The sequence below is a fragment of the Colobus angolensis genome, unplaced genomic scaffold (assembly GCF_000951035.1).
Source record: "Colobus angolensis palliatus isolate OR3802 unplaced genomic scaffold, Cang.pa_1.0 Scaffold362, whole genome shotgun sequence".
In the NCBI taxonomy this organism is placed as follows: Eukaryota; Metazoa; Chordata; class Mammalia; order Primates; family Cercopithecidae; genus Colobus; species Colobus angolensis.
The window spans coordinates 1,703,853-1,723,705 of NW_012116955.1; the positions used below are offsets into that span (position 1 = coordinate 1,703,853).

General features: G+C 41.0%; 1 protein-coding gene across 1 annotated transcript in view; it reads right to left on the minus strand.

Annotated features, from left to right (window-relative positions):
• TBX18 (T-box 18) overlaps positions 1-14,890 on the minus strand; it is a 28,074-nt gene extending 13,184 nt beyond the window's left edge. The window contains exons 1-4 of the mRNA XM_011953494.1: positions 14,550-14,890; positions 13,202-13,406; positions 10,907-11,008; positions 7,326-7,497 (exon numbers count right to left, since the gene is read on the minus strand). Of these exons, the coding sequence (XP_011808884.1) occupies positions 7,326-7,497; positions 10,907-11,008; positions 13,202-13,406; positions 14,550-14,841 (771 nt within the window). The 5' untranslated portion in view covers positions 14,842-14,890. The remainder of the gene's footprint in view (positions 1-7,325; positions 7,498-10,906; positions 11,009-13,201; positions 13,407-14,549) is intronic.
• Positions 14,891-19,853: the final 4,963 nt, after the last annotated feature.

The following is a 19,853-nucleotide window of genomic DNA, read 5'->3' on the forward strand; positions in this document are numbered from 1 at the left end:
TGTTTAGGATGTGGGCAGTTTAATAAGACACATTCAGAATATATGGTCAGCCCAAACACAGATTGTCCTATATCTGGAAAGTGTGTTTGCTGCCACAAGAAGATTCTTTACTTTCTGGCAGCAACCAGCACTGTGGCCAAGATTTTTTTTTTTTTTTTAACCCTGCAGTTTTCCTTCTGTCCGTGAAAGAAATGCCTAGATAGCACATGATCATGCCGACCAGACACACTAAAGGAGGAAGCATGAGTGTGAGGAAAGGACAACAGGGAAAACAACCCTCACCATCACCTGGAGACACATGCAAATCTGCAATCTCAGGAAAATTCTCTTTCCAGAATTCCAGAAATTCTGGAAATTTCTCTTTGCTCTATGTAAAGGGAAGAATCTTAATGACCTATTAGTGACTTCTGAAATCAACATAAAGGGTTGCAACAAGAAATTCTTTTAATAAATAAAAGTACAAAATAAAGTAGAAAATAAAATGTATATCTTGATGTGTGTAAAAACACAGAAGCAACATTTAATTATAATGGTTCTAGTGATCAACACACTCTAAACAGATTTTTAGTGAATATAGAATATTTTTATTCTCATTTATTTTGTATATTACCTGAGTAATATGTTCACTAATCCTCATTTAAAAAGGTATAATCGGCCAGGCATGGTGACTCACGCCTGTAATCCCAGCACTTTGGGAGGCTGAGGTAGGTGGATCACGAGGTCAAGAAATCGAGACCATCCTGGCCAACATGGTGCAACTCTTGTCTCTATTAAAACTACAAAAAATTAGCTGGGCATGGTGGCACGTGCATGTAGTCCCAGCTACTTGGGAAGCTGAGGCAGGAGGATTGCTTGAACCCGGGAGGCAGAGGTTGCAGTGAGCCGAGATAGCACCACTGCACTCCAGTCTGAAGACAGAGTGAGATTCCATCTCAAAAAAAAAAACAAAAAAAGGTATAATCTAAATCTAAATTTATGTTCTTGGAAGCACAATATCTCAGCAGGGTTGAAAAGTATCTTGCAGACATATGAACCCAGTAGATATTATTTTTCATAACTATATTAGGAAAAAAGAGTAGGCAAGATGGATTCTGAGGTCTGTTTACCGCCCTCCAATTAGAGGTGCCTCCCTTCCCTGTTTGATATGCAGAGTTCTATGTGACATTACCTTAGATATATTTAAGTCTGAAAAAACTGACATTAATACTCCAATTTATAGATAGAAAACTAAGGTCTGCATAAGAGACTTCTGAATCCTAAAGGCTGAACCTGGAAGCTGGGTCCCCCGGCCCATGGCTCGTCCTCTCACCACCATATTCATGTGCATTCATTATGAATTCATATTTTGTGGGCAGGCATCATCACAGGGCCAGGCCCAGCAAAGGAAACTCAAAAAAGGGTCTCAGCCTATAGAAGCAGTTAATTAAGCCCCATCTGGTGTCTCATCAGTTAACGTACCTTTTAACATACTCTTTTAATATAACTATAAAACAGCAAATGACCAATCATGTCATAGCAACCATTAATGTTAACTCTGCTTTCCCCCTCCCTCTTTATTTCTTAATTAATTTATCTCATTATAAAGTGATATTCACTTGATATTCTGGGGAGCAGGGGAGTTTAAGGGAGAATTCTTCCTCTTCTCCAAGCTAAGAAACAAAATGCCACTGGTAAGCAAACAACAAGGGACAAAACAATGACATTTATAAACTCCCAGGGAGAATTAGGATATCTTTTAGAAACAAATTTCTAAGTAGAAGAAAAACTGGAGAAAAGTTACTTTACATTAAACAAACAAAAAATAAATGCATAGCCAATTTCAGAAGGTTGGACTGAGTTGTAATTAAAGAAACAAAGATTCATTTGGGTTTCTTTTTACTAGTCAATGAAAAGCAGGTTCTTGTTTTATGAGGACTGTTCTCTCTAGCAGATTTCTCCATATAGTTATAAATATTTTAAAGTTACTTTTCAAAATATCCTTACCATATTTCAAAAGAGAATTCAAGTGGGGTATATTGGAGTAGGATACATAAATGGCTGATGTATGTCTTGTCTGCATGTTAAGGAGCAACTATCAATAGTAATCTGAAGATTGCTCAAGAAAAATAATATGCATTCAGTATTATCTACAAGAATATTGTGTATCCCTGGAATTTTTTAGATACGGAGAAACAAGCCTCAGTTCTTCTTTGTATGATAGCATTAGATGCTTTTTAATGTCTCATGTGGTCCTAGGTCCAGTCAAAGCACTGCAAGGATTTGATTCCTGCAATCATTTTGTGCTAAATGAATAAAAGTCCCAGGTCTATATGGAGTTCTCAAGTCACTATGCTACACAGTTGCACAGATTTGGCAGAGTAAAAGTAGGAATTGAGAAGAGAAAAAAGCAATTTAGAAAGCAAGCTAGAAAATCACCTCTTATTTGAGTCTACAGCTTTACTAATTAGAGATCAGTGTTAACTTCTTTTGGAACTGGGGGCTCTGGGGTGGGCAGGGGTAAAGGGGATGAACTATTTGATTATTAGCTATCAAACTTATAATCATGAATGCTCAATAAAATTTTGCTTATTTAATAGAGCAAATAGAACCAGGAGAACCACTGGGCTTATAAACAAGAAGACCACAATGATATGATGCCCATCTCCAAAACACAAATAATTCTAGGTGATATGCAATGTTCAGTGCTCTCTGATCTGTTCAGAAGGATTATTTTCTCTTGGGCTTAGCTAGTATTACAGTCACACAAGTCCATAAATACAAACTGCATTCACAGTACAGGCTAATACACATTTTTCTACTCTAAGGACACCTAGATTTGTGTCAAAAAAAAGCATAATATTGTATATTTCTCATCCGATGAGTCGAAAGAGCCTGAGATCTCACAGACAGGCAACTGTGTCTAGTCTTACAGGATAGCTCAATAAGAAAACACTCCCTGCTGACTGGAATTTTTCCAGATGACCTAAATTCACATGATGTAATAAGTCAATCAAAGGACCAATGAGAAAGAGATAACAAAAACGTTGTTCCCTACATTTTTTGGTAACACCACATACTGACTCACTTTAAATGGTAGGAGTCAAGGCTATAACAATGGATCACAAACTCCGTAGCAAGGTAGGCTTCTTTTTGTTTTACGCATGATGCTGTATATAGTGGACTCTTTACAGATAAGTACTTTTGAGTTCATCAGTTCATTTGGTTCACCCTAAGTTCTCTGATTCCAATATATACAACCCATTAGAAAATCAAGCCTCAGAAAGTGAAAGTGACTTGCCCACAAACACAAATGTATCATACTTCTAAGCAATTGCAAGGTCCTTCCACGAGGGAGACCTCCGCAATCTCCCCTATAACATGCTGCTTCCACACCTGATTCTCAAGGAGAAGCGAGAAAGAGTGAAGGCATCAGTATCACTGAGTCCTCAGCAGCTGGGAGTACAGGTCCTCCCACAGGCCCCACTGTGGCTATCTGGCCAAGCTTCCTTCCAAAGCACCACAGCACCGTGGGTACAAATCCTTATGAGGCTTAAGGTACACCACTACCTGTTAAATGTCTTCTAATTTTTAATAAAAATGCTGATCTAAATGTTTTCCCTCAGATGGAAAATTCCAGAGGAATTGGCAAACATGTACATGATGGGAAGGAATTACCCTACTCAAGCATACTAACCCCTCTGCACATGGGTAGCTCAAGGAACAGTCTTGATTTGTATAAAAGCCAGCATAAAGCTGGCTATGGATTCACCAACGATCAGGCAGACATTAAGGTCTTCAAAACATTCAAAGATTAACTGTGGAGTGGTGGAACATTTCCACTCTCGAATTTCACCACTATTCCTCTCCGAATAATTCATGATATTTGAACAACTGAAAAGTCACTTTGGGGAAAACCTCAATGTCACATCATCTCATGTCTCATGTGCTCCTACATCCAGTCAAAGCACTGCAAAGATTTGATTCCTGCCATCACTTTGTGTTAAATTAATAAAGTCCCAGGTCTCCAAGGAGTTCTCAAGTCACCATGCTGCACACTTGCACAGATTTGGCAGAGTAAAACTGGAACTGAGAAGGAAAAAAAAAAAAAAGCAATTTAGAAAGCAAGCTAGAAAATCACCTCTGATTTGAGTCTATAGCTTTACTAGAGATCAGCATTACTTCTTTTGGAATTGAGGGCTGAGGGTGGGCAGGGGCAGAGGGGATGAAACTCAATTATGTTTAAGGGTAGAGCGATAAGTTCCCAAGACATCAGTGCATCAGCAAAGGGACGTTTGAATTAGAAAGTCCTACCATAACAATACTACTGTCTTCTTATACCCTGAACACAGTCAACAACAGAATTAGAAACAAATTCCTAATATTTAATCTAGCCTCATTTAGGGTCATCAAGCTGAGTAAATAAACAGATTCTTTCTTCACAAAGCCTTTCTCATCTTTTCTGGCTGGAATACGGTGACAATGGCATCTGTACTTCTCTGAGCTGGCAGGATGATAATCTGTGTGCATGGCTTCTTCTCTCCCCACCTAGGCTAGAAACTCACAGAAAGCAGAGATCATGGCTTTTATCTTATTTTTTATTTTTTGAAGCAGAGTCTCACTCTGTCACCCAGGTTGGAGTGTAGTGGCATGATCTCAACTCACTACAACCTCTGCCTCCTGGGTTCAAGTGATTCTCCTGCCTCAGTCTCCCGAGTAGCTGGAACTACAGGCAAGCACCACCATGCCTGGTTAATTTTTGTATTTTTAGTTGAGACAGGGTTTCATCATGTTGGCCAGCCTGGTCTCAAACTCCTGACCTCAGGTGATCCGCCTGCCTCGGCCTCCCAAAGTGCTGGGATTACAGGCATGAGCCACCATGCCCAGGCCAAGCCACCGTGCCCAGCTTTGTATCTTTTACCACATTGGATAATATCTTCAGAAGTATATTTTCTAAATGAATAATGGAAAAGAGCACTTTCCCTCCTACTTCTCCTCTAGTATCAAGCAATACGTATGTACATTTTTATCATTACCAAAGGCAATTCACTTGCTTCCAAATTGCACAGATACATCTCTCTCCCTGCTCCCCACATGTTAATGTACCTCTATTTATTCAACTAGTACATTCTGCTACAACTTTAAAGGAAAAATTTCAGCAGTTAGACAATATACATCTCTATGTTTTGCCTATTTTCTGCTATGTTTTTTATTTCGTTAATAGTAAAATATTATAATTATTTCGGTTTAAGTAACTGAATTTCAATTTGTAATCTATTATTTTGTGTTTTAAACAAATGCTGTGTAACAGTTAATCTTACGTGTCAAATTGGCTATGCCACAGTACCCAGATATTTGGTCAAACACCAGTCTAGATGTTGCTGCCAAGGTATTTTTTAGATGAGACCAACATTTAAACCAGCAGACTTTGAGAAAAGTGGACTACCCTTCATAACGTGGGTAGGCTTCATTCAATCAGTTGAAGACCGTATGAGAAAACAGACTGAGATCCCCAGAGGAAGGGGCAATTCTATTACAAAACTACCTTCACACTCAAGCTGCAACATCATTTCTTCCCTAGGTCTCCAGTTGGCTGTGCAGATTTTGGACTTGTCAGGACCCAAATTTTCCTGATAAGTTCCTTTAAATAAATTGCTCTCTCTGTCTCTGTTTTTCTCTCTTTTTTTTTTCTCTCTCTCTCTCCACACAGACATACACATCCTATTTTCTGAAGAATGCTGTTTTAAATAAAGTCTACTGAAATCATAAAGTTAGTATCACACAGGTTGATAAATTACTGGATCTACATCTAATATTTGGTACATAAGATATTAAATAGAAAACCAGTAATTTGAATTGAAAGAATTAGAACTGTAAAATGACTATATTGATTTAAATTATTAAGAAGCTTATAACTTATACATGATGGCATATAGTTTTTATCACCACTTATCTCTTTAGAGCATATGTTCTTTAAACTGTAGAACTCACGAGAAAAGGTAGTGTACTTAAGGTTTTGATAACAAGTAACGCTAAAGACATTAAGTCTAAAATGTTCTATTCCAAAAAAAGTCCTTCAGTGAATGTGCTGAGCATATTTCACAGTCAGCTGCCTCAGTGACACAGAAGAAACCAGTGTTATTTCACTGAATTCCTGTGAAAAATAATTGTTACAACTGTGTTAAACTGTAAAAATAAGGAATAAAAATAAGGAGAGTGAAGAAGTAATGCACTAAAATATAGGACATGAAGTTGGGTGCAGAAAAGAAATCTACTATGTTACTTTTTTATTTCTGTTTTAAGTCATAGAAGGCAACAATCAAGAAATAAAAACACTGGCAGTGTGAGATCTTACTAGTTACATCTTAAAAATCCACCTACTACATTTGTATCACAGTGAAATTTATACTGGAATGTTTTCATTAAGGTCAATTTCTGAAGATACTGTTTGGCAACTTCCAAACCATATCCTGTCATCACTATATTACTAGTTTATGACAACTTGCATTTTGTTTTAAAAGATATTCTCATAAATATGCTATCTTTATATTACTCCTTTAAGAAATAAACAAGTTGGTATTTCTTTTATGTATGACATATTCTTCGAAAGGCATTTTAATCCTGCCTTAATCAAAACTCTCTTAAATAACATAAACCTAATTTTAAAAATGCTGGCTTTGAAGAGAAATCAGCAAGTATCCAGTTACGTATTTTTTAACATAATAGTGTAGAAATCTTGCCTGGAAGAATACTGCATAAAAATTAGTAAGGTGTTAAAAATGACTGCATTATTGGAACGGCTGAACTTTGATTTATGTATCATGTTTCAGCAGTTTTAAGAATAAAAGGAATGACTGTTGCAACATTTTGACACATTAGATGTCATTACAAAACAACTGGAAACTTGCAGATGGAACATACAAACAGCATAAGCTTAGGCAATTACTGAGAAGCAATGAGTCTCCGCTGACAAACAGCTAGATGTAGGCAGGACACAATAAATCATTATCCTTATTAACCCAACTCCAAAGTGTTCATATTCACAGTATAATAATTAACACCTCATGAGATTTCACACAAATATTTTGCCTAAGAACATCTCTGCTTCCAGTACTTTCATTCCAATGAAAATGCAGTATCTAGTTTTAACCTATTAAATGCCCCATAGGATAACTCAGGCAACAGGCACAGTCTATACAAATATAAACTTGATTTTGCACAGATTATGTACATACTAATCAATCAGGCAATGAACATTATGATCTTAGAAGCATCCACTTCCTTCAGTCAGGCACAGTGTAGATGTGGCTGTGCCATCTATAGATGCAATAGAGAGGCCATCTACTCACATGGCCTTGGTCATCCAGTTCATTGTTGGTGAGCTTCAGCTTGTCGAAGCTGATCACTTGTCTCATCCAAGTCTCTCCCGAGGCAGGCGAGTCTGGATGAATGTATACCCGGGGTGGCACAGGGGAATCAGCATTACCTGCCACCATCCACTTTGAGCTGTGGTAAACATACCTAGAAGGCAATGACCAGGTGTTCAGTATACTATTTGTACCTTGGAATGTCCAACTCAGTAGAATCAGACAAAATGTGTGCCTATTTTGTTTCAGGTTTAAAATAAATCAATTTCCTCTTTACACTAAAAATGAGATTTCAAGTGCTTTTCAAAACCTTTCTAAGGCAGCAGTGGCCTACTGACAATTGAGACTAAGGGGCGTGTTAAGGGCTTCGTGAAAAATATGCACACTATCACCACCATAAATGCAAGTGTCTTCATTCTTATGAATGACACTTACTCACCCTTGACATTCCAACTCTGATATTTTCCATTTTTCTTCTGAGTATTCCATCGGCATGAAAAAACAAATAGCTTGTCAAGCTCACCTTTAAGTAAATCTCAAAAATACTTGAGAGTTACGTTTTAAAGTGTCCCACTTCCTTCAAGATCGCTTCCCATGTTAGACTATGTTCAGGCTTATAGAACAGACAGTAGAAAGGCAAGAGGAAATAGTCAGAAGTTCTAGAAACTTTTATTTTAATAGGAAAAAATGTTTTATCTGTTATCATTTGGTATTTTTTCCAATACTATGACACTATATATTGAGGTATATATTGAGGACAAAGTATTTGGTTTAACTGGAACATTCTGTATTATCATAAAATGTAGGCCCTTATTCATCTCCTATATTTCTTTCCTGAGCCTTTTAAAAAAATTCTTTCAAATCATTTTCAAATATTACTAATCAAAAAATAAATCAAACTTTGAAAATAATGGTATATCTAATATTACTTTTCTAATTAGAAAATAAAACATTCTATTCTATTTCTTTACATGACAAATATATTGACTCAGTAAGAATAATACATTTAAATAACAATGCCTCAAGAAATATTAATATTTAACTATATTAAGATTACCATTTAATAATTTAAAATAAGCTAATTAAAAAACTAGAAACTAGTATAACAATGAAGAAAAAATTATAAAATTCTATACTTACATATTTTCCTTCCATTTATGTTAAGATTAGCATACAATTTAAAACCGCAATTTGCAAATAGTCTCAGAAAAGTCTACCTGTGTTATATACACGTTTCTTTTTATGAGAGTATAGAATATTTCAGAATGTCTCTGATGAGGCCCTTTGTTTCAATTATTTGTCACATATTTCATTTTGGGCTCAATACACCTTCTAGTCTTTCATTTCTTTTCTTGGGAAAAAAATATGTAATCATAAAATTAGGGATACTCTTTTAGAAATCTTCCTTTAGGCCAGGGACTGTGGCTCATGCCTGTAATCCCAGCACTTTGGGAGGCTGAGGTAGGCGGATCATGAGTTCAGGAGTTCAAGACCAGCCTGGTCAACATAGTGAAACCCCCGTCTCTACTAAATATACAAAATATTAGCCAGGCATGGTAGCAGGCGCCTGTGATCTCAGCTATTGGGGAGGCTGAGGCAGGAGAATGGCTTGAACCTGGGAAGCAGAGGTTGCAGTAAGCCGAGATCACGCCATTGCACTCCGGCCTGGGCAATAGAGCAAGATTCCATCAAAAAAAAGAAAGAAAGAAAGAAAGAAAGAGACAGGGAAACCTTTTTCTTTTAATTGGTATGATGTAATTTCAATAAGTTCCTAATTGTGGGCTTTTGTGAATATTAATTTTATATTCTAACAAGTGACAATAATTTTTAACTTGACTAAATACCACTCTAACATTAGAAAATGAGCCAAATTTTTTCCTAATGTTGCTGAAAACACTGATAAATGAAATGAAAATCTTAGAAATTCAAGAAAAATTACACTGTGGAAATGAATTCGGTTACTGCCAAAACAAATAGAGTAATATGCTCTAGCAAAACCTTGAAAAAGTATGCAATTAGAATAGTCAAAACTCCACACCCACTGACAGAATAAAAGCTACAAGTTACACATTCTTTGTAAAACATTCTAAATACAAATAGTAGAAATAAATTTCTTCTTGGGAAGCAATATAAGTGAAAACAAATTATTTCTTACAATTTGATCTTTTAAAACCTGGCATCATAATACTAATTTCTGAAATGTCTTTATTTCTATGATAGTAAATTTGAATCAATTAAGTAAAATAAACCAACCGAAATGTAGGGAAGACATTGGGAAAATAAATAGGAGACAAACTTAGAAGAGAAAGAATAATTATTAAGCTTATTAAGAATTACATTATCTTCCTCAGCACAAAACCCCATTTTAGAATATGGCTTTTAAATCATGTATATTTAAAGAATGAACTTTAATGTTTTCTAGCTTCTGTCATGTGGTAGATCATTTTAGCAAAACTCCCTAATGATTTATTTGATTAAAATAATATAACTTATACACAAAACAAATAATAAGACTGTCTTTTTTATTACCCCTTTTTGTAGTATTCCATATGTCCATGGACTAATTAAAATCTGTGTACTTTTGATACCAGTAGGCTATTTCAAAAAAGCAGTTCCTTAAATTGCTGAAGTGATAAAAACCAAATCTGATTTTGTTTAAAAACGTATTAAAAGCTCTTTCCCATACAACAACAACAACAACAAAAAGCGAGAAAGGAAGACAAGCAAAATTTAAAACAGTGTCTTCTAATCTTCCAAACACACAAAACTTCCTTATTTAAATGTTAATGTTTTAAATGCTTCAGAAAAATATAAAGCATTGTCACTGAAAATTGCTGATTTGTTTTCTTGCAGAAAAAAAAAAGAGTCACGACTGGTTTGAAACTGAAGAACATGTATATTTTCAAACTTTACTTGATCTTTACATAAATATGTTCTCTTTCAAAATCCAAATATTAAAAGTTTTTAAAAGTTACTATAACACAAACAAAAAAAACAACAGAAAGGAAAAAATTTATTACTAGTTTAGTGATGTCTTAATATCACATAAATTATATGATTTTTATTTTTCTTACTTGTAGAAAACCTTAAATAATTTTCTGAAATTAAAAAGCAGTCTACAAACATTGATGGTTTTGTATGTAACAAGATAAAGGAAATTTACATGACAAAAAGATCACGAAGAAATTATGACTTTCCATTTAATATAATTTATATCTATAAACATTACATAACATTTCCTCTCAAAATTCGAATTGAAATGTAAGTCAATATAAAAGACACATTTAGTTTAGCAACACCGAATTATCCCCTTTTAAAAGTTCTCAATATTTGAAAACATTTCTATGTCTACTAAAAACAAAACAAAAATTAAGTTTCCACATTTGCTGCAAGAAAAGGCATCATCTGGGCCGCTGGCACCCATGGGCGTTAAAGTATGGATCTGGAAATTTACAGACTTCTGGAAACAAAGATCACAGTCCTCACAGATCAAACAGTCACTAGCCTGCAAAATCCTAGTGTTTTTTTTTTTTTTTTAATCATTCAGTATCTAATCACTGTACCTGTATCTTTTGTTGTCCACTGGTACAATATCCATGGCAATGTAATATTGCTGGTGAGGATCTAATCCAGAGATCTTCACTCTCATTGCTGGAAACATGCGCCTATTTAAAAAGGCGAAGAGAAAGAGGGTTTGGGGTTTCTGTTTGTGACTAAGGATGGTGACTGAACAAGCAAAGAAACCTCTTGGATCTCTATTTTTAATATGGATAAATTTATAGTATTCACTTTGCCAATGTAATTCAAGGAATGGGGACATAGAACATATCAAAACTGATATTTTTAAATGTAATTTGTTATGCCCTGTGTACATGTGTTCTGTGTTTACTGAAATGTCAGTATAGCTAAAAGTAAAAGAATCTTACACTGAAGGAGTAATGGCGCAAAAGAAAGCATCTTAGTTTTTAAACAAAATCGATAAGCATATTTACTTTAGTAATACGACTAATAAAATGTAACAAATGGTAGAAATACAAAATGTGGATCTCTGAAAGTGATAAAATACATTATAATGTGAAATTTTTAAAGGGTTATAAAAAACCACAAGGAGCCAATGTGCCATGCTATAACCAAACAATATGTTCTTTATTGAGACAGGACTTCCTGTCTGCAGCATGGTAAAGGTGAAGTGCAAAAGTTGCTTTAAATTTGAAAGGTATAGTAAAACTTCTTTATTGAAAGCAGAAACTAAACACAATGTATATTTACCAAATCATTTCTTCCCCCGCCATACCATGAAAATGTTTTCTTACTTAACCACACTTACTCAAAACTTTGCTAATTAAAACAGATGAAAATTTGCATTTATCCTGGCTTCCCAAAGACGTGTATCAAAGGAGATGCTAGCGTAAATGCACCCGTCGGTTTAAAATGGCACAGCAGCAAAGAATACAACAGTAAATTAATGTATATAAAAAACAAATATAGCAGTTTGATTTTTTAAAAATCATCTAATGATTTACGTTTAAGTCCCTTCCAAGGAAATCTAATTTTTGTTAATTTAACCTTTTCACAGAAATTTTAGTAGTTATTTACCAAATTTTTTTCTATAACAACCATGAAAAATTACTTCCAGAAAAAAAATAAAGTCTATTACTCCTAACTAGGCATGAGAACAATTTAATACGCTGGCTGTTTTAGTGTTATTTCAGTGCACCTGTAAGATAAAGAGTAAAGGTCTTTAACTACATCCTTTATAAGACAACTATTGCTTTGTGTTGGTGAAGACTGAATTTGGATCATTAATAAAAGCTCTGTGAAAATGTAGAAGGTAGCATATGGATTCAATAAAATATTTTTTTTGGTAATTTCTAATAAGTTTGGATACTTTTTATGCTATCCAGGTTTTTACCATGTGTACTCCCTGAAAGAGTTGTGTGTGCTTTTTAAAGTTCCGTTTAAGGAAGTTTATTATTCATAGATTTCATTGCACTAAATAAACTGAAAACTTTAAAATGCAAATATTCATCTACCTACCTTAAATTAATATGACCTGCACAACAAATCCATTTATTTTACTAACCAATGGATGGGCGAATTTCACACTTTTTGAAAAACCGATGTAAGTTTTTATTAAAAAAAAAATGTAAGTATTCCTCAGCAAATTCAAGCTGTGTTGGATTCCATTTAGGACAAAAATAAAATAAAATAAAATAACCAGGTACTCTATAAACAGGATGCTTTTTAAAAATCAGGGTAATTATTCTTGCACCTATACATAATTAAACATGTATTGTGGGTGAGTCCAGTGACTTTTCCTCCTAGTCTAATATGAAATAGCAGGACAGATCATGTTATCAAATTGCCAGGATATCTTCTGATAAAGAACCAATCTGCCTGGGAGTTTCAAATCTGAAAAAGCAAATCATAGTTTACTGGAGTAAACTGCTGTTTAAAAATAAAAGAGAAAAGGAAAAACAAAAAAGAATTTGTTTCCTAGTTCCAGAACTGACAGCTAGAGCCTAAATAAATACCTGGACAAGGGTAAATACGACCTCAAATTTATAACCACCCTGAACCCAGAACATCAACCGCGACAGCTGTGGCATCAGCGGCGACAGTAATTTTCTTCCCGGCATTCAACCAGAGGGCAGTTGGATTGTGCACCGACTGCACTCGTGGTGGGTAGCCAAAGCTAGCCTCCAAAGTGAACCATGGTCTGGGGCCTTGTCCCGTTTGACTGAAAATGCTAACCAGAACCCCTGCGGAGCTGCAGTCCCTTCTTCCTGACTGAGCTAGAGGTGGGTGAAGACAGGGTCTGGGGTGGGGAAGGGCGTCCACGCCAGTTTGCCCTTTACCTGCCGGCCTTGGTGATGATCATCTCAGTGCCTATCTCATGAAAGCGCTTCCAGAGCTCGGCTCCCTGCAGATCCACCCGCGGGGCCTGCGGCGAGGGCAGAGGGGTCCCGGGCCGGGCCAGGGAGGGCGCCGGGGACCCCTTCGGGGAGCCTCCCGGTGACGCCAGAGGGGAAGCTCCCTGCTGGAAGCCGTCCTCACAGCCGCCTGGACAGCAAAGGACAGAGAGAGGGTACCGGTGAGGGAAACAGAGGGGAAGGCAGCCGCTGAGACGGGCCCACCAGGTGGCTGAGAAGGGGAAAATGACCGGGAGAAAAGGGGAAGCTTCGGTGCCATCGGATCCTCCTAAAGAACAAGCCAGTCGATAGACACCCACACTGTGCCTGTCGAAGGGGCGCATTCGGAGCTCCAGTGTGGCCTGCTTGGTCCCCGAGAGTCCCGAGCCTGGGAGAGGCGCGCGGGCAGCGTCCATCCCACCCGCTGGGCCTCCACACTGTCAAGGCCCCAGCAGAAAAGGTTTCACGCCGCCGCCAGGGTCTGGGACGCTTACCCGACGGAGTCAGAGGAGCTCCCGAGTCCAGAGTCCCCAGTACAAACTCCGATGTAACCTGCGCCTCTAAGCGCAAGCAGCAAAAGCGCCCGGACTCTAGTCCCAAGAGACTGGGCCTCCTTAAGCCATAGGCGTCTGCGGCGCCTCGTTTTGGGCCTCGTTTTGGGCCGGGCCGGAGGCATCTTCTAAAAGGCTCTGCAGACCCCGCTTTCGCCAAAGTCCCGGCCGCCCTGCGCTTCCAGCCCAGCAGAGAACGTGTGAAAAGCAAGCCCGCGGTCGCTGTCGGCCTTGGCAGAGAAATCAAGAGGAGAAGGGAAGGGAACCGCTCAACTACCCTCCGGGAAACCAAGTTTCCACATACGCCGCCCTCTTCCTGGTTTGCACAAACGGTTTAGGGCATTCGTTCCGGTTTCGGGGTGGGGTATACCGTCGCTCCCCTCCTCCCCGCCCTGTGCTTTTAAAAGTTAGGAAAGAAAAAAGAGCACCCATTGGCTGGAACCCCAAGGGAGGCAGATGCAGGAAGCACACAGAGCTGCACCGCCAGACGCCGCAAACAGCCGCGGCCGAAGGCGCGGGTCGCCGAGTGGGCGGCGGCCGCACGCGAGGCAAGACTGGAAGCAGCATCTTAACTGTCTGGAGAGTGACCAGGTTGCGCGGCTAGCTTTGCGCCTGACACGGCCAATGCGCTCGCGGCTGAGTGGCCTTGGCCACGTAGGGACGCGGCGCACACGCACACCCACAGACTCGCAGAAGTTCAGGTTCGCGCCGGAGAGAAGTTAGGCAGAAAGGGGCCCACTCACCCGCGGCTCCGCGCTCCAGGTCTGCGCCACTCCGAGCCGGCCCAGACGCCGCCCCAGCAGGCGGCGGGAGCGCAGTGCCTTCGTCGCCCTCAGAAGGGCCCTTTTCGCCCGCGCCGCCGCCGCGGCTGCAGCCTCCGTCGTCCACTGCCCCCGCTGCCTCTTCGGCGCCCAGTTTTCGCCGCTTCTTCTGAAGCTGTTGCTGCTTCTCGGCGCCGATCAGCGCCTCCACGGAGAAAGCGTGCGCCTTGAGGCTTAGCATGCTGCACGGCGAGCCCCTTCGCTTCTCGGCCATCCCCCCCGCCCCGCGCCCGCCCGCCCCTCTCTCATATACACTCACGCGGGCACACGCGCGGTCTCGCTCTTCCCCTACCAAAAACTAATAGGCTCTCGGGGCCTCCCGAGATCTGCCCCTTCCCCACCGCGGGCAAAAAACAGATTTGGCGTTTCCTCTTTCTCGCTTGTGTTGGGATCCGAGGAACCGGCGACGCGCCGGCCAAGTCTCCTTCCCTGGGTCTCTCGCGTGCTCTCTCACTGATGCACTCCTTTGCTCCCACCCCTTCCACCTCCTCCTGCTGCTCCGAGGTCTGCCTCAACTGATGCGCCAGAGAGGACTAACATGGGTAAAAAACACTCTGTGGACACAAATTAGGGATTGTAATTGAAATTTGTTGCCTTGATCTGTCAGCACTTCCAGGCAGGAGAGCGGTGGGAAGAACTTGCTCATTAGTGTCAATAAAGCGGCGGGGGCGGAGCCCGGGACCCTGTCCATCACTCAGACGGCCGGCCAATCGGGAGGCGCCGACTCCGCGCAGCCCGCGCCCACTTCCTTACAAGGTAGCGAAAAACCAGGAGTGAAAAGCGCCGCCGTCTGGCTTGGATGTGCCAGCCCCACGCGCGCTGAACTCCATCTGTCTCTCTGACGTCCCTAGCTGACTCCAGCCCCGTAGTCTCCAGCTTTCCTCACCAGGACCTGGAAAGGCGGAAGCTCCCGGCTTTAAACTAGACGTTCAACAAGTTAGAATGTCAAGAATCTTTCAAGATTCCGTAATTGCCGTCCCACTTCCGTGTCACTTATTGTTGCTACAACTCAGAATATGGGGAAGCTGGGAAGAATTCGCAGGCCCCTCCTTTCTCATTTAAACGTTCCTGCTTTTGGTAGCACTCAGTCTACCAGATATGGCTTAGGCTTTTTTAAATTTTACTCCATGATTTTTTTCTTGGGGGATACCAGGTTAAGAAATATGTAAACTCTTTAGAAGTGTAAAAGGTTACATTAATGCTCAGTCCCTCAGATAAATGTCAGAAAAAGCACGCCCTTCCCGCAGCCCCGCTTTTCTTTCAAAGAGTGGTAGTTATTTTAAAACGTAGGTCATGGAATTTTAATCCTGTATGTCTTTAACGATATGGACAACTTTAAAACCCCTTAAAACTTCGCAAAATGAAATAAGTATAAAGACGCAATAAAATTCCCCATTTGAAAAACTTCTCTGTGATTTAACTAACTTTGTATTTGTCCTACTTTTGACAATGTATCATTGTTACTTCAGGCTTTTAAGGAGTCCACTGATATATTTAAAACAAATTTAATAAAATCAGTGATTTTTAATTAAATGACATCAAACATATATATGTACAATTTATTTTGTAGTTTCCACTCGACTTTTGTTAGGATTAACAAAACATATATATATGTTTGGTATAAATGGAGCAAATCTCTTGTGGAATAAAATTAAACATGCATATTATTCCATCTTTAGTATAAAATACACGGCAGGCTGGGCGCGGTGGCTCACGCCTGTATTCCTAGCACTTTGAGAGGCCGAGGCGGGCGGATCACGAGGTCAAGAGAGCGAGACCATCTTGGCCAACATGGTGAAACCCCGTCTCTACTAAATAAATAAATATATAAATAAATAAATACAAAAATTAGCTGGGCGTGGTGGTGCACACCTGTAGTCCCAGCTACTCAGGAGGCTGAGGCAGGAGAATCGCTTGAACTCGGGAGGCAGAGGTTTCAGTTAGCCGAGATCGCACCACTGCACTCCAGCCTAGCGACAGAGCAAGACTCCGTGCCTGTCTCTCTCTCTCTCTCTCTCTCTCTCTCTCTATATATATATATATATATATACATACACACACACACATATATATATAATCCTTTGTCATATATGTGACATCTCTCTATATATAATCCTTTGTCATATATATATATATATATGTCATATATATGACAAAGGATTTTTTTCCTCTCCTTCGTCTCCCTTGTTTAGTTCAATCTCCGCAACCGTTGGCTGCCCTTTTATCTCTGACTTCTCTGTAAGCTTTCAGTAGAGTAGTATTTGGGGGTAGATTCGCCACTGAGATTGATCCTTTTACTGTAGAAGAGAACACGCGGTCTCTGGAGGCCAGACACTACAGCAGGGGCAGGAGCCTGGCAGGTGATGAGCAGAGGCACGAGCAAGCCGCCCAGCCAAACCTGGCAGCCTTGAGGTCAAAAATGATTTTGTAATATCCTTGCGGAGGAAGCGTACTCTAGATGCCTGAGAAACAAACTGAATTGGGAGGAGCTGTTTTGCATTTACAAAATGAAGGCTTTGCGACCGGTTTAGAGCTGTCTCCTCCCTGGTGGGTATCCAAGCTCAGGGGTACCCTAGGCCGGTATTATATCGTTAAAAAGAAACGCAAATTCCATTTCTGAAACTTAGCCGAAGGCAGGCGCCGGCTGGGAGAGCTGAGAGGCCGCCTAGAGAGTTTGGGTCAGGAGTGGGAGTGGGACAAGACGGGAGCTAACTTAGCAGGAGTTGCTAAGCCCGAAGTTGCTTAGCCCGAAGTTGCATTCAGCTAAGGTGCCCCGCCCCAATCCCAGGCTCTCCGGGACCCCAAGAAAGGCGGGACCCGGTGCTTCTCCGAGTGGTCCTTACAGCTTTAGAGACTCGTAGACGCTGCTGCCCAGGGGTGGAGTCTTCGGAGCCCTCGGGTCTGCTGGGGGTCAGCGACCAGGGTAGGGGGAGCCGGAGAAACTGTCAGGGACAAACACTGTTTGCTGACGCAAAGCCTATTCCGCAAAGAAGTTCTCCCTGTATATGTCCTGCAGCTCAAACTGATTTAGAAAGGGCTACACAGGCCTGCAAGGTGCTCTCAGGATCATACAGCCTCACACCCTCCTCTTTTCCTCTGCCATTTATTTTTTTCTCCTTCACCCTTGGCAGCAGACCCCAGAAGGGGCGGACACCCGGGGACTGGTGTCCACACAGCCGAAAGGCTGGAAAGGAGGGCCTCGTCGACATCCACGAAGTTTCTAGAATGTGGCCCTTAGAAATAATTCAAGTGCGAGTAGGGCACTGAGGACAGGACAAGGCGTTTGCCCCCTAGTCCTGGTACTGGCTAAGGAGAATTATAGCAGTAGAGCCACACCGCTGCTCCCCGCCGCCTCCGACTTGCGTAAAGTTCGGCTCAGGCTACTGGATTGAGCAGGACCAGCTAACCCAGGTCCCAAGGGGCAGTGTGTCACAGACTGCAGCCCACTCCGGCCTTGGCTTCTGGAGAAGGGGCGTCGAACCTCCCTTGGGCATGGGAGGGAAAGACATTCCGAGTTGACTGACGGGAGGAGTGGCAGCCTTGAGAGTGTCCACAGCAAAGCCTCGTCCTAGCAAGGCCTTTTACCAACAGCGTGGCACGCCCTTGCAAGGAGAGCGTCAAGCCCTTGCCCTTTGCAAGTCAAGAGAGCAAAGAAAGCGGGGACAGTCACGTAATCTCCCGGGAAAATTCGGCTATGTCCAGTCGCGCGTGTGCAAGTGTCTGTGTGTGCATGTGTGCGTAAGCCTGGGCGCCTGCTCAAGTGTAAATGTGTCTGTTGGCAGTTGGGGTCTAAGTACCTGAGAGTGTGTGTCTTCTGTTGCTTTAGGAGATAAAATGTCTTTTCCCAGTGTTGAGCTACATTGAGGAAACAAAACTGAAATCAACTGTCAGGCCTCTCTCAAGACCAACCGGATTCTATGTTAAATAAAAGTCAGCCAGAGGAGAATATTGTCAGAATGAATCAGTCTCAGGGACTTGGGGAGAGAGGGAAGGGCAAAAGATCCTTGAGCTCCCAGATCAGGGACAATGGTATAGGGTGGAATCCATGTCCTGCAACACTAACTGGTGGGAGGGGGTATGCAGGGCCAGGAGATGGACTTTTAAAAAGCACATCCGATCTCTTCTTTATTTTTCTTGGTGCAGTTTAAAATTGGACAGTTCCGAAATAGTGTTTTTTTTGTTTTGTTTTGTTTTTTAAAAAAATTCTCTGTCGGCTTCCACTCTGCTTTTTAGCCTGTTTACATAGCATTGACACATGGCCAGTTGTGTATAGTTTGCTATTTCATCTTACCTGATTTATAAGATACTTACATTTTATTTATAAACAATTGTTTCTTTTTAAGTTATAAATGTTAAAGCTCTATGAGTCTGGTCTTCATTCTTTCGAAAGACTTAATTTTTTTTTCTACACTTGACACTCGCTGTGTTTAACCCCTATATTTGATTTCTCAGACTTGATAAGGTAAGCCCTGATGCTGTTCAGACAAGAGTCTGTTCTTTGCCCCTGATCTCAGGGCACATCAAATGGTCCCCGAGTCTTCAAATAATCTGGACCCAGACTTCTTTGCCACGCATAGAGAAGTTTATTATTAGTAAAAGATTAAGTGAGCTAGAAGCAGAAATGGGAGGGAGAGTAGGGGTGGGCAAGGGCCAAATCCAAACACCAAGAGGGGTACTTATTTGGCCGCGTTCCTCTTTAGTTTAATCTGGGAAGGAGCCATAGCCTAATTGGGGACGTGAACTTCAGCCTCCGCTCTGAGTCACCAGGCAGCGCCGCACAAATGGGCTAGGGCTTCCCCTCTCCGCCATTCCTGTCCCTACTCTTTCCCACTCTCTTTCTTCTCTTTGCACATACTCTTCTCGCCTCTCCTTCTGATCTGGGTTAATGAAAATATTTTAACTTGTACAAGTTTATAAAGGCTATGGGAGTAAATTCAGGAGTCCCAGGGCTCAACGACTGCATTCTTGCGGATTTCTCTGCCGGGTCTGCAGCTGCAGCTGCAAACCCAGGCCCCGTGAAGAAAGCGATCTGGAGCTGCAGTTCCTCCCTGCTCAGTCCTGTGGCTGACTGGCACACACCAACATCGCCTCCCCACTTGCTGGCGACTGTTTTCCATTCTTCACCCTGAACAATTCGTCCTTCTCAATTCCGATTAGCTGAGACTGAGGCTCCGATTAGCTGAGACTGAGGCCCTCTACAAAGGACCTATGCAGCACACGGAAGAA